This window comes from Schistocerca gregaria, chromosome 1 (assembly GCF_023897955.1).
Source record: "Schistocerca gregaria isolate iqSchGreg1 chromosome 1, iqSchGreg1.2, whole genome shotgun sequence".
In the NCBI taxonomy this organism is placed as follows: Eukaryota; Metazoa; Arthropoda; class Insecta; order Orthoptera; family Acrididae; genus Schistocerca; species Schistocerca gregaria.
The window spans coordinates 206,381,623-206,396,396 of record NC_064920.1 but is presented as its reverse complement, the minus strand read 5'-3'; the positions used below and the strand labels follow the sequence as shown (position 1 = coordinate 206,396,396).

General features: G+C 34.8%; 1 protein-coding gene across 1 annotated transcript in view; it reads left to right on the top strand.

Moving 5' to 3' along the window:
• LOC126336957 (lysosomal alpha-mannosidase-like) overlaps positions 1-14,774 on the top strand; it is an 86,026-nt gene that overhangs the window by 19,882 nt on the left and 51,370 nt on the right. Inside the window, exons 2-5 of the mRNA XM_050001161.1 lie at positions 730-832; positions 1,669-1,750; positions 6,046-6,231; positions 7,555-7,760. Of these exons, the coding sequence (XP_049857118.1) occupies positions 730-832; positions 1,669-1,750; positions 6,046-6,231; positions 7,555-7,760 (577 nt within the window). The remainder of the gene's footprint in view (positions 1-729; positions 833-1,668; positions 1,751-6,045; positions 6,232-7,554; positions 7,761-14,774) is intronic.

The following is a 14,774-nucleotide window of genomic DNA, read 5'->3' as shown; positions in this document are numbered from 1 at the left end:
AAACTATCAACAAAAAGCAGACAATTGAGTCTTTGCCCATTAGGCAGTTTTAATCTGCCACACACACTCAAATTTTTCACTCTATGCAATACAATTAAAAGCAGTATCAAGTGAATTTATTTCTTTTTTGTTTATAATTTTTTAGTTAGTTACTGTGCTTAACCCAGACTCACTAGTATGTAGAAAGCTATGAAATCAGCCCCCACATTTTCAGAGAGAATGAATAATTAGTGTTCAGTTCAGGTGAAGTATCATGTTCTGAATTATTACGATCCTGTTTTAAGTGAAGAATTTATGAGACCAATACAAAATCTTCCAAAACAATGATTATTGTCACACCATGGCTACCTAATATGTTGCTGACAAAATGTGCATGGCAGTTATTTACACATGTTAACTTGATATGTGAAACAGTCAGTCTCCTCTACTAAACTGAAAACTAATATTGAAATGATCTGCTAGTCTCTGCCTCAGAACATGATCGTCACTTCCTTATTGTCTTTGCTAGTCCAGATCTTGACAACATGCATTTAAAAGACAAATGCTAAAAATTTATTGAGACTAAAATACTTGTTTATCTCCTGAAACAAAATAAGGTTCACATTTTATAATGAATATACCAAACAATAAATTTTATCCTTATTATAATGGGATTAACCAATTTTCAAAAACAGCATTGTAACTGGAAGAAATTTATTTTATTTACTTTTTAATATTTTCTTATTCCAGGCATGCCATGCTACTGAACCAGGATACATTAATATCCATATTATACCTCATTCCCATGATGATCTTGGATGGCTAAAAACAGTTGATCAGTACTATTATGGACGTAAGTTGCTTGTTATGTGTCAAAAACAATTTGCTGATACAAGTACACACTTACCAATACAAGTACTTTTATGTTTTAAATAATAAGCTATGCACATGCAAAACAGAAGGCACTGTGGTTATATTATACCATAATGCCTCCAGGCAAACTGTAGTCATGTACTACATACTGATGTTTTTCATAGTTAATACAATAACAATGGGATGAATAAAGGCAAGCAGTTACTATATAGTGGAGGCATTGAGCAGCAGACAGATCAAGAAGTTGAACATTGTACTATTGCACTTGCACCTTCCTTCATACACACATACAGGGACTTGAAGGTATATTTAGTGTACTAAAAGGACAGCAACTAACAAAGATTGAAGCTGTATAGGCGATTCATAGGCCTGAATGAGATGTTAGCTATACAGTTCCCACTTCTGAATATCAAAGAAGCTGGTTTTTGGGGGTGAGGATCCATTTAGAGTGGGTTGTAAAGCAAGAGTTGTTGTCAGTCATGTTGTTCTGAGTGACATACCCTGCCTCTTGTTTGTCAATCTCTCATGTGACACACTTTGGCAATGCCCTACACACAAGTGACTCATTAGTTGGAGATCATGACTGTATAAAAAGCTGTGCAGCAGCTACAGACAACTTGATATGTATCATGGCATGACGACATCCTCAAAGGGTGGAACGTAGAAAGTTGAACTACAATGCTCATTTTCTTGTGTAAATTATCATTCACTACTCTTTGACTCTACTATATGGTGAATGATTGTCTCTACTCATTCCACTGGTTACTTTTGTCATAACAACTTATTGATTGAATAATAATTATTTCAATTTTTCAGTCAAGCAGAATGTGCAGCTAGCTAAAGTGAAGGATATAATTGACACAGCACTGGATGAACTTGAAAAGAATTCTGACAGAAGGTAAAATAGAAAAAAAGTCATACATAGTATTTAAAAGAAATGACTTTACAGAATGAAAAATATGAAGTTAATATTAAAACGAAATGCTCATTAAATTGAAACTACATCTACCTGAAGTCATCTAATCTGTACTAAAAACTGAGAAATATATAATTAATTCAAATTCTGTTCCACATAAACAATTTTATTTAAGATAGTAAGGTATGATACATCTCATCATCCCATTTGTGTCATAACAATCAATGTGGATTTTATTAGTTTTGATGTAACAGTGACTGAATGTTTTATAAAAACTGAAAAATTAACAATGGGTGTTTACAGAATCATTTTGGATGTTAATTGTTGCTATACTTACAAATGTTAGGATATGAGATTCATATTATTACCATACCCTTTTCACCAGGTTTAGTCAACAAGTAAAAGTATAATTAAGGATTGTTGAGAGAGAACTCAGCCAGCTACAAATACTTTTAAGAAGCTTTATTTTTTACAATGATCACTTTTGGGGCCATGATACCTATCTTCAGATAGCTGCACACATGTTTCAGTTAAGTATCAGAATTGTCAGCAGCATCTTGTGTTCTCCTGTACTACATAAGAAAATGTAAGTTGTTAGCACCACATGCTGTAAGTTGTTAGCACCACAAGCAGTATGCCTGACTTGACTAACATAAAAAACATATGCTAGTATGTGGGCAATTGAAAACATAGAAAGTATCCAAGTTATGTGTGCTTACATAACCTTTTTGATCTGAGTCTTCACCGTTTTGTGGTCCAGGTAGTGAACAACATGCCGTTCTGTCACTCTACACACTATGATTGAATTCATGTGGAATCGTTGCCCCTAAAACTGTCTTAATAACACTGAGAAAAGTTTGTCTCTTTCATTGTGGAGTATGCAACCACTGAGCACTGCAATTTTGGGTATGTCCTTCTGGTCTCTTCTAAAGTGGAGAGAACTGTTGTACAGCATGGTGCAGATGGCGAAAGGATGAGGATTCCTCTTCCATCTTCAAATGAGTTGTGCTTTCAGGGAGGTACACTGGCACATTCTTATGTTCTTCTATACTTTGCACTAAGTAGAGTCACACATCATATCCTATTAGAAATTTTACCTATAAAATGCAAACTGCACCATTTCCTTTCCAGTCTCTCTGCCATCTTTACTGAATGCAGTAGGGCTCTGTTTTGCTTTAATTGAGAATGCCATCAATAATTTTGGATTCAGACCCATTATTTGTAGCAATTGTTTTTATTGTATTAAGCTCCTCATCATAGTTTTGAGACATCAGGATAGAAAGGAGATGGTGGATGCTGCATTTTTGTTGACTGCTGGATATTGAGAGAAAGGTGGTATGAAGAGTATTCCCAGTACATTTTAAATTTGTGGCTGCTGTTTTCTATGTATTCATGTATAGGAAATTAATGGCAGAACCTCCCAACTCCATTCTGACCTTTATGTTAGTATGCTACTGGTTATAATTTTCCAAGAACTTCTGGAGTTGTTTAATGGAACCTTTCCACATACAGACATCATCAACATATTTGTAACAATACATGTTTTGATGGTGGGATTCACTCTAAAGAAAATGTCTCCCACTTGCGCACAAACACTTCTGATAACAAGAGGAATAAGGGCGAGCCCATTGCTAGACCATATGCCTGCTTATAATAGCTCCCTTGAAAGCAAAAATCATTTTGATTTAAGCAACGTTCTACCATACTAACTATGATCTTCTGTTTATCTGGATTAATATTGTGTAAATCCAATGATTGTGACACATTCTCTATAGAATCATTCACAGGAGTGTTTGATAACAACCTATGTACATCAAAAGAGACTAATTTTCCATTTGTTGGAATCTTAACATCAGTCATCTTGTTTACCATCTAATAACATAGAAAGACATCAAGAATATATTTTTGAAATTTTATAATTATGTCAAAATTGGACCAAAGTAGCCCCTGGAGCAAGTTTCTTTGTGCAATTTAATAAAAAAATTATTTTAAGACAGGATAATACCTTTGGGCTATATTTCCCCTTTACAATTTATTGTGTTATTGTATAGGACCATAGTAAAGCAACCTTTATGTTAGGCATGCAAGCCACGCCACCACAGAAAGTACAAGCTGTCAACTGTTGTACAGAATCAAAACTGATCTGAAATGTATATTACAATAGGTGCTAGGTAGGACTGAATATTTTTTCAAAGTTGGGGAAAAGTTATCCCCTGTAGGAGCAAAGTTGCTCCAGTTTATGGTATTTTAGTATAGTTCATTGTAAGTTGTAGCGATTTTCATTTGATGTTATCTGTAGAAATGAAAAAATCAGCTGACATTGTAAAATTATAGCCAATTCTCAGAGTTGAGGAAAAAAAATCAAACTTCAACTACAGCATTCGAAACCTATCAGTTACTAATAATAGTAAACTGCTACCCTCAGATATATCACATTTCCAAATGCCAAATTTTGTGACCTTTGGGAAAAAAAACACCAATTTTGTGTTGCATCACTAAAACTGACAGATTTAACTTTATTTTTGACTTTATTGTTTGTGCAAAATTTTACTCTCACAATAAGTTAGTGATGAAAATGTTGTCATGGTTGGTGCCGTGACAACTGATTGTCAACAACAAGCTTATTCCACTTTCAACATTAAAGCTACCTTTCTGCCAACTTCCTTAAGATCCAAAGGACTTAAGATTATCTTGATAGATTCTTGAGTCAATGTCATTCAGAAGGAGATCAAAAAATCCAAACATATCTTTCTTAAATCTTCATTTGTGACACAAATCTTCAGGAATAGTTGATTTTGCTGTGGGATTCAATCTCACTGATATTTCTATGGCTGTGATGTATTTGGGTATTTCAGACTTAGTTTCTTGTATAATCTTTAGCTTTCTCTAACAGCATATGATACACTACCGCATTCCTAAAAAATTTCAAGAGCTGTTTTTACTATGTCTACGGAACATTTCACTCCAGTTTTGTGTCTGTTGGAATATGGCAGACTGTATATTCCCAGAAAAAGTAATTTACTTTGAGCATCTCCAGGTTGGCACAAAGTACACAAAGAGTAAACCTCTGATCAGCCATGTCCATTGTTCAATCTGCCATAGTTCTGTAAAACAGAGAATTTATTATCTGCTGCTCAGTGTATCATGTGGGTCATAATTTCCAATGTTTTGTGTTGTATCATTGCACCCTCCAGGTAATGCAGTGCTTCAACCAGATCTTCAGTTCTAGCACTTCATTCTTTCTCTCACCGAGAAGTGTCATGAAGTTCCCAGTGTTAATTTCATGACCTCTCAGTGTGCTTCCTGTTTGATACAGGAGCCTTAGCAATCTGGTTATTACCAGTAAAGCAGTTCTAGGTTTCTTCTCAGATTCAATGTGGTGCAATTTGACTGATGACAGGAGTGCCATCTTCAGATTTTTTATAGGAAAGACTGTTCACATGTATTTTGAACCTTTTGGTAGCTTTTATCCAGTTATAGACAACTTATTTTTAAAAAAGTGGCATTTGTTTCTGTGGTCTTCTCTGGCTCATTACATCGATAAACCTAATGCAGTCATAGCAGAAATTTCCATCCCAGGAATCTATGATTGCACAGGACAGAATGTAGTTGGAGTTTTAAGATGTTTAACTTTGTTAGAGAAAGATCCCTACAGGTAATTAAATGTTGGGGAAAACATGAGTGCACAAGCACAAAGCAACCCTCTTAAGCTGCAGCAATCTGATAACAGCACACACTGTATGTAGTGAACCTAGGATCACAAGTAGTCGCCCAAACCCAGTAGTGCCACCTAATGATGTGGCTCTTTATTATGCCTTAAGAATCAGAAGTCTACTGAATAGACTATTTTCATTGACTTTTTACTGAACAGTATATTATCAGTGCCAATCAAAAGACCTTGTTTCAAGGATGGATGCTTCATATTTTGTCATCTCAATTAAGGCCTTGTTGTGGCCGTTCACCAACAGTGAACATCATTGTCTGCAGCTAATGAGCAGGCACATTATGAGAGCCTCCCACAGCTGTAGTAACGCTGTTCAACGCAACACCTAGGAGTGTCAGTATTCATTTAATTGTGGAGTAATATGAAAAACAGCTGTGTACTGTACATTGAGGTTTTTGGTATCTGTTGTGCTTTATAAAAATGCTCTGTTCAAAATTATTTCTAATTGAACTTTAATTGTATATCTGTAATAGTGTAAGGATGTGAATTCTTTATATGGGAATTATAAGTACCATTTCCCTTTCTAAAGTTAAATGTTTATTTTGAATTTCAGATTCATTTATGTTGAAACAGCTTTTCTTTGGAAGTGGTGGCTAGAAAATGATGAAGACAGGCGACAGTTAATGAGGGACCTTATTAATTCAGGTCAGCTGGAAATCATTGGAGGTGCCTGGAGTATGAATGATGAGGCAGCCACTAATTACCAGTCTATAATTGATCAGTTTACATTTGCCCTCAGGCAAGTTAAATAGTTATTACTCACTTTCATTTGCCTTCCATCCTTATAATCTTCATTATCTGTCTTTTGTCAGAAGTGACTTGTTGCAAAGGTACAATGTTGAATTAAAGGTTAATAAAATAAGACATACATAGAAATGCATACAGAATTAACAAAATGATTTCAAGGGTTTTTGTGCCAATAAATTATTTTGTACCAGTAATAATAAAAGATAAAACATTACTGTTGTATTTTCCTGTACTTACACATTTAAATTCACAGATTTCTAAGTATGTTAACACCAACATCATCACTACAGTCTCCATTTTTGTTTGAGATATTTTACTTATGAATAAGAAATTCCAGAGGAATACGGTGTAAACAAGACCTTGTAGGTGCTCCATAATACTACATAAAAGTATTGAAAATAAAATGTAGTGAAAATTTTTTTGTTATTTTTGGGAGGAGAAAATTATAACAGATAGAAAAAAATCAGCTAGTTTGGCACAACTTCTTCTGTAGTTATTTAGAATATTCTGACTATTGGAATGTAATTTCTGTTTAGTATTGGTACTGAATGGCTTTTGACTAGGCATATATAAAGCAGCTTAAAATGTTCTCTGTAAAATTATGCATACACTTTGTTTGAAATATTAGATAGAAACAGCAGCTGTGTAGCATAAGTGGATAATTTAAACCATATAGGTAACCATTAATAAGGCTTTATTTGTTTGTTAATCTCCTATGAAACTTTTTTCTTGTCCAATCAATTGTGTCATTCATTTATAAATTAAGGCAGCTATAGTGCACAGAAATGTAAATGTAATTCTTGAAAATGGAATTCTAGCTACATAATGCTTTTTATTTCCAAAGAGAAATAAAGTATCATGGCAGAAGATGACATACTGCAAAATAAAGTTATAATTTTATTTGTTGGCTGTAATGATTTTGCACCAGTCGCTGGGAATTTCCACTGCCCAAAGTGAATGATGATTATTTGACATTAGTTCAGTTTTAGTGAAAGTAGTATTTCTTTGTTCATAATTTGGCCATCAGGTCCTCCTTCATGTTATGAAATATTGTTCATATTATTCTGTAAACTAATGGTCAAAAATGAACTTAATTATAACATTGTAACATTATTAATTTAGTTAACTTACCCTGTTTAGAAAACTGGACAATATTATTTTGCTTCTTGAAGCATTTCCTTTGCAGGAGAATCTCTCTAAAAGAGGTATACCTTTGTAAATTGCAAAAAATTTTTTTCTTCCTTTTCTGTTGATGTACATAAGTGATGCCCTCTTCACAGATGTGGACTCTAACATTTTGAAACTAAATTTTCAGGAAGCTGAATGATTCCTTTGGTGCATGTGGCCGTCCCCATGTAGGTTGGCAGATTGACCCATTTGGACATTCCAGAGAGATGGCATCCATTTTTGCTCAGCTTGGGTATGATGGTGTCTTCTTTGCAAGATCAGACTATCAAGACCGTCAGAGACGATATCAGACGAAGGACACTGAGATGATATGGCAAGGCAGTGCTAATCTTGGTATGGAATCTATACAACAAGCAATCATTGCTTATCTGTATGACCATCTTAAATTATTAAGATTTCCATTCCTTTTAAATAAGTGTAACTAGTCACTCTATTTGGCTCAGATAGGTGTTCATTTTTTCAGGACACTTTTTTTTCAATAGTTGCCTGCAACCATAAAAACTTTAAACTTCTAGTAAAGTGTATGTATATGCACCTTGAAGGATTTACTTGTGGACAGCTCTACAACTCCACTGATAAATTTCTTAGCAGAAATGACTGATGTACTTACACATAACATAAATGCTTGACTTCTGCACACCTTCATAACACAGTTTGTATAGGTACACCTTTGCTAACCATTTTTGTTTTTCGAAGATGCATGACTGCAGAAGCCTTGGAATTCTTTTATCCACACACACAAAAACACACACACACTTCATAAGTGAGAACTTCTATTTTTCATTGTCGATTTGGATTCTCCAGGAAAAAAATATGTAACTTTTGTATTTAACATTTTGTTGTTGTGTCATAGGCAAAGCTGTAATTGACAAAAATCAAAATGGGTTAAAAATAGTAATATCTCAAGAAATAAATATCTTACTTGGATCCCAGGAGGTTAGAAAGGCATTTATTACAAAATATTTAATGAGAAGCTGATTTTTTTATATCAAAAAATACATTAGTTCTTGGCAAATCACATGAAATTTAGGAACTTTAAAAAGAAGTTTTCTGCAGTTGCTGCATGAAAACAAATGCCATCCACATTACTTACCATTGCATCAAGAACTATGTGAGGATGAATTTCAAAATTGCTTGAACTTTTGCAGTTGGATACAACAAAAACTAGCAGCTATGATGATTTTATTTAACACATACTCTTCTCTGATGAAAAAGCTGTTACAAATAGTGATCAACTGAATAAGCAAAACGTGTTTTTACTGGTTAATGGAGAATCTCTATTGGTGAAGATAAGTCAAGCATTATCTGTGAAAGATGGAAAAAGTCATTTATCGTGTTCTGGAGAAATTTTTTCTAACCAATTTCTCATTAAAGATTTTAGAATAATTACCTTTCTAACCTACTGGGATGCTAATCTGATGTGTTTTTCTTGGGATACTGTAATCTTTGAAAGGTTTTTAACATATTTTGATTTTTGTTGACTACAACACTGTCCATGATGCAATGGAAAAAATGTCAAATACAAAAGTTACATTTTTTCCCCAGAGGATCCATACCCATACCCATAAAAAAATTAAGGGTACCTATATGAGATTTAAAAGTTGTTCTCCCTCTCAGCCCTCTGGGAGTTGGGTAAGTGGGTCGATTTTGATGTCACAGGATGGCCCCGGCAAGACAAACAACTTTTATTACAACCTTTTTCTTAACACAATTTATAGCTTTTCAGATATTTCCAAAACTAGTGCACTGGACTCGCATTCAGGAGGACGACGGTTCAATCCCGTCTCCAGCCATCCTGATTTAGGTTTTCCGTGATTTCCCTAAATCATTTCAGGCAAATGCCGGGATGGTTCCTTTGAAAGGGCATGGCCAATTTCCTTCCTAATCCTACCATAACCCGAGCTTGCACTCCATCTCTAATGACCTCGTTGTTGACAGGACGTTAAATACTAACCACCACCACCAAAACTAGTTTTAAGTGCTGAAACCTTTATAAGGTAGTAGTGTTTGGTGAATTTTTTTAGTCATTAACACTGTTTCTTTAGCTGAGATTCATATAAAGAAGATGAACATTGGCAACAGAATAACATTTCACATGGATTTTTATGGAGAGAAACATATCAACATGGATGCACATGGTGACAGGTTAAACACTCTTATCAATTAAGAAAACCTTGTTGCAGCAGACAGTCATGTCAGGACTTATCAGAAGAATGCAACAAAGGGCAATCTGATACAGAATATTGATACATGTTACAAGTTTGTATGTAAAATAATTTTTATGACTTGCTGCATAAAAATATCTTGGATTTTTGTAGAAGGAAAACTTCTTAAATATCACATCAAAGGTGTCAGAGAGACAAAATATTATAATGTCAAACTGAGACAGAGTCATTAGGTGATGTGATGTACTGAGGTGCAATTGTGTTGTCTGATTCTTATATATCCGTCTCATGACCCCAACTTCAAGGCAATGCCATAGGGCAATGGTCATTTGTCACTACCAGCATGTGTCTGAAGATGTTCCACTCACTTTCCATGTCCAGTGATGACTGGCAGTCAGGAATGCAAGGACAATGGGTACAACATCAGTAAAGCAAGGAACCCTGCTTTGAAATTGTTACATACTTTGTAACAACATGTTCCTGACTGCTAGACATAGAGACAGCTAAGCATGTGCACACAATTACTTGCAGTGGTAGGCAAATCTTAGCTCATAGTATGGTCTAAGATTGAGGGTAGCATTGTGGGTATATACAGAACAAATAATGTACTAGCGCCTTAGTACATCAGCTTCCTTGATGATGACATCTTGATTAAGCATAGAATGATCATGCCACATTTCCCCTCAGATCTAATGTTATACCAAAGTCTTTTTCCTTCAACATGTCAGCCAAGAAAGATCTGAATTGCACAAGGCTTATTGTAATTTTTACTAATGGTAACTAATGTGTTGCAAGAGCGATGGACAACTTTAAATGTTCACATATTTTCTAAACAGTAGCAAAGTAATATTTATGTTGCTTGTTTGTGCACAGTATCCATTACCACGCCAAGGCACAGTTAAAGAAGAACTTATCAACAAAATTTAATATTCTATCCTCTTTCATACAGACTGTTATAATTCCTTGAGGATTAATAAACATACTTATTAGAGAGCAGATGTCATTTCAGACCCAAGTGAGTATGCAAGTCCATATGACTGTCTGCATTATAGAAAGAATATCGGACCTGTGCTAGGAACTGTTCCATTATCTTCCATATAGCAATGTCTTCCATTACCAACAGTATCATCTAATCCTTCAGTCTGTTATTCATGAAGTAAAACATATGCACTGTGCTCAAAAATTCAACACTCCAATAATAAGGCAAAAACAATTTGGAACATGACAAACAAAAATAGTGATCCAAATAAAATTTAGCCCAAAAATAGTTCTGGCAGTAATGCGACGGTTAAATTATTGGCCACCAAGTTCAATGATTGCTTTCTCACAGTAGTAGCAAACATAGCATTCTCTAATGACAGCTGAAAAGCCCTACAAGTGGTTCAAAACTAAAAGTTGAAATCTTAATCTCACACAGACTCATATTTAGCAATTTCAAACAAGCAATAATAACTTGTTAGTGCCAGAAGTAGACATTAATTGTCATACATTAAATGAAACACGTTGTGTAAAATACCATTGAGTCCAACTGGACAAAAGTTTAAAATGGAGTTAACAAACATCGATAAATGAATTAAGGAGCTCATTTCATGTTTTCTCCCTCCCTTAGAAGCCTCTCTCTTTATGCTGACCTGAACTCAATATCACTGATTTATTTAGCATATTTTCACTCTTGTTGCCTCATGGAATTATCTTCAGAGGCAGTGCACTTAAAATAAATGAAGTGATTATACAGCAGGAGAGAGTAGTAAACAATACTGTATAAAGTACTGTAAAAGGAATCTCGGAATTCTTACACTCACAGGTCAGTACATTTTACACCTTAATGCTTTGTGTTGCTGACAATAAAAATCAATTTCAACTGGATAGGGACTTGAACAATCACAATTTAAGACTCAAAAATAATTCACATGTGAAGTTACCTTCACGTGTGAGGTTTATAATTGTACTATGTATTCTTGTGGTAAATTATACAACAAGCTCCCATCTCACATAAAACAAAAAAAAAATGGAATCCTTGTCAGTATAAAAGAAAATTAGATACATGAATTAGCCACTCTTTCTGCAAATTGTCTCAATATTTGCATGCATGGTTTGAAAAGTTTTGTTTGCTTGATGGCAAGAAGCAGTCTTCATTGTAAATCTGCATGACATACAGTAATGTACTGTAAATAGAACTCAGTAGGGGGTAAACAGTACAGTACCTAATTAATATAACTGAGAAAGAAGCAGTCTCTTTTTTAAGTGCCATTTTCCTTCTAATTTACTTAGTCACATATTGTTGTAATTAGCACAAGCAATATGAAGTACAGTTTGTAATCAAGTAATTGAAATACGGCTGATGCTTTGAAAAACAACAGCTGCTTTCTCAATTGTAGTTGATAGTTACCATTTATTTGCTGCTGACAGCTTAATATTTACATGAATACATTGTATTTTTCAAAGAAAAAAGTACCTACAACTGCAACAACACAGGCATGTTTACAATACAATGCTAATTGCCATTCTATTTTACAGGGAACACTGCAACTCACTATGTTCCTAAAACAAAATTTTAATCCTGGAATGTAGATAGCAGAAATTGTAGATGGAATTGCTAATAAAGTACGATTTTAATTTTTGTTTTAACTGAAAAGATTCGCAATTTCTTTTGTAATGTAATTGGGAGTTTGTTGAATATGTTCCAAACTTTGCAATTTTTTACTTGCATTCTGATTGTGCAAAGCAGTTTTGAAAAAAGCAATAAGTCATTTGAAAGGATAACAAGTTTGCAATCATAGTGGTTTGATAATGGTAGTGAGGCAATGTGTCAATAGGCTAAAAGAGACACATGGATAAATAAAAGTGATTTTATTATAATTTTCATACAGAAAACAACTAAATATTGGGTTGTGGATGTAACATTGGCAAATGCACCATTATGATTGAAAAGTAATCACCTCTATAATGGTACAGGTCATGATGGGAAGGACCCTCCATAGTACAAGGTCTCTGTATAGAAAGATCCACAGAAATGACAATTACTGTGCAAAATAATCAAAGGAAAGCACAGAGCCATAAATTTAGAAATTCTGAATAAAGTGTGCTTTGCTTCTGAAGGGGAATCATGCATGGAGCCTTAAACAACTACCTTAGAAGAGTCTTATTAAAAGATCTCTCACAGAGACCAAACAAAAATCTGGGTACCAAAGTTAAGTGTCCAGACACTCATGAATGACACAGGAACAGAAAGTGAGAAGGCTAATCAGAATCAGAAATAGCGATCTCTGTCTTCAAACGTTCCTTTATAAAGGCAGATTCATGAGTTGTATATGAAACTGAGGATTGGGAAGGAAAGGGAAAGCATAATATTAAATTAGTGCATACACATACACACCCACGCGCACGCACGCACCCACACACACACACACACACACACACACACACACACACACACACATGTCTGTGATAAGGTGACAGCTCCAAGACATTTGCTTCAATGCTGCATCACAGTGTCCAAAAAGTTGGAAATCTGGGTCAGTTCGGAACTGTTTCTGGATGACCAAAGTGGTTAAGGCAACCATTCATTAGACGCAGTAAATCCAGCTTCGAGTCCTGGTCTGGCACAAATTTTCAACTTTCATCATTGCATTTACACAATTCCTAGTGCAGTTGGAAGACACTAGTTTCCCATCTATCCCTTCCTTTTCCCTTCCATACCTCTGTTTCATATACAACATATACATCAGCCATGTCGTCAGAGAGATACCTGCTCTACCGGACATGCCAAGCTGTATTTCAAGCTTTCAGCCATTTTCAATTGAAATAATTTTGGTGAGGATGTAAATATTTTATACCAAATGAAAATGGGTGAAAGCTCAAAATATGTCTTGTTGTAAATAAAACTATACAAAAAAAAAATGCTGTTTGCTGCATTTCTTCAAGTAATTCAATCTGCAGCCACAGGACTCAACCACTTTAGCATTGATAAATTAATAAAACACACACATACACTTTGTATACATATATATGCCAGATTTTTTATCAAAGATCATACTATGAAATTATAAGTATTGTTAATTTGCATACACCAATACTTTTCACCAATAATTGCAATTACTATCTTCAGTTCTGTGAAATCAGTAATTGAGCTCTTTTGACAGCATCTGGAGTCATCACAAGACGTTTTTTGAATGACACTTCCTTGCCAGTACACTGTAATCATCATTTGAATGTTCTGAAGCTGAATCATAAACTTTGAAGTTTTAAGTATTTAAAGAAACACATTATATCGGCTGCAAAGGTCTTCAATAGTCGTGACTCTTTTATCATACTCTGCATTTCATTTAAGCAACATAGCTATTTTTATATTATAATACGCTAACAATGCAGAATGCCATCAGCAATGAAAGCAACAGTGTGGCAGAAAATTGAAATTTGTGCAGATTGTGGTGATGCACCCTGTAGTGCAGCCCTCTATGAATGACTCCCATTGGGTCTGTGAAGACAAGAGAGACTAACTGCAGTGGGCACAGAGGCATTAAAGCAGTCATTCTTCCCAAATCACATATGTGGATGGAATGAAAATGAACTGCAGTATGTGGCATAATCAGAAATATCCACTGTGGTGCACTGCACAGTGATTTGTTAAGTATTGATACACATGTAGATGTGGATGTAATACATACAAACTGGCCAAGCCAATGTTGAAATTCACTGTACAGGAATGATGATGTGCTAGCTGTCTTATGGGAGTGTGTGTGAATAAGTGAAAAAGATCAGTGACTTAAGAGGCAATGGCAGATATGAATCATGGGATGGGAGAACTGTGCACTTACAAACTATAATAGTGAAATAGAAGATCAGTCAGTGAGATGGTGCTGTAATTGATAACAATACCACATAGCTCAAAATGAGTCAAGGTTGTACAAACAGTATTATCCATGATGATCTCCACTGCAGAAAACTGTAAGAGATGGATATCAGTGTAGAAGTCCAATTATTATAAGGGCACACTGTATACAATGTCTCAGGAGCATATGAATTGTTATTCATGTGAAGAAGAAGTCTCTCTCAAATGAATTGTGACATGTGATCAATCTAGAATGCACAATTATGAACCAGTGACTAAAAAACAATCAATAGAGTGGAAGCATTCATTATCTCAGATCAAGAAAAAGTGCAATATACATGCACCTACTGG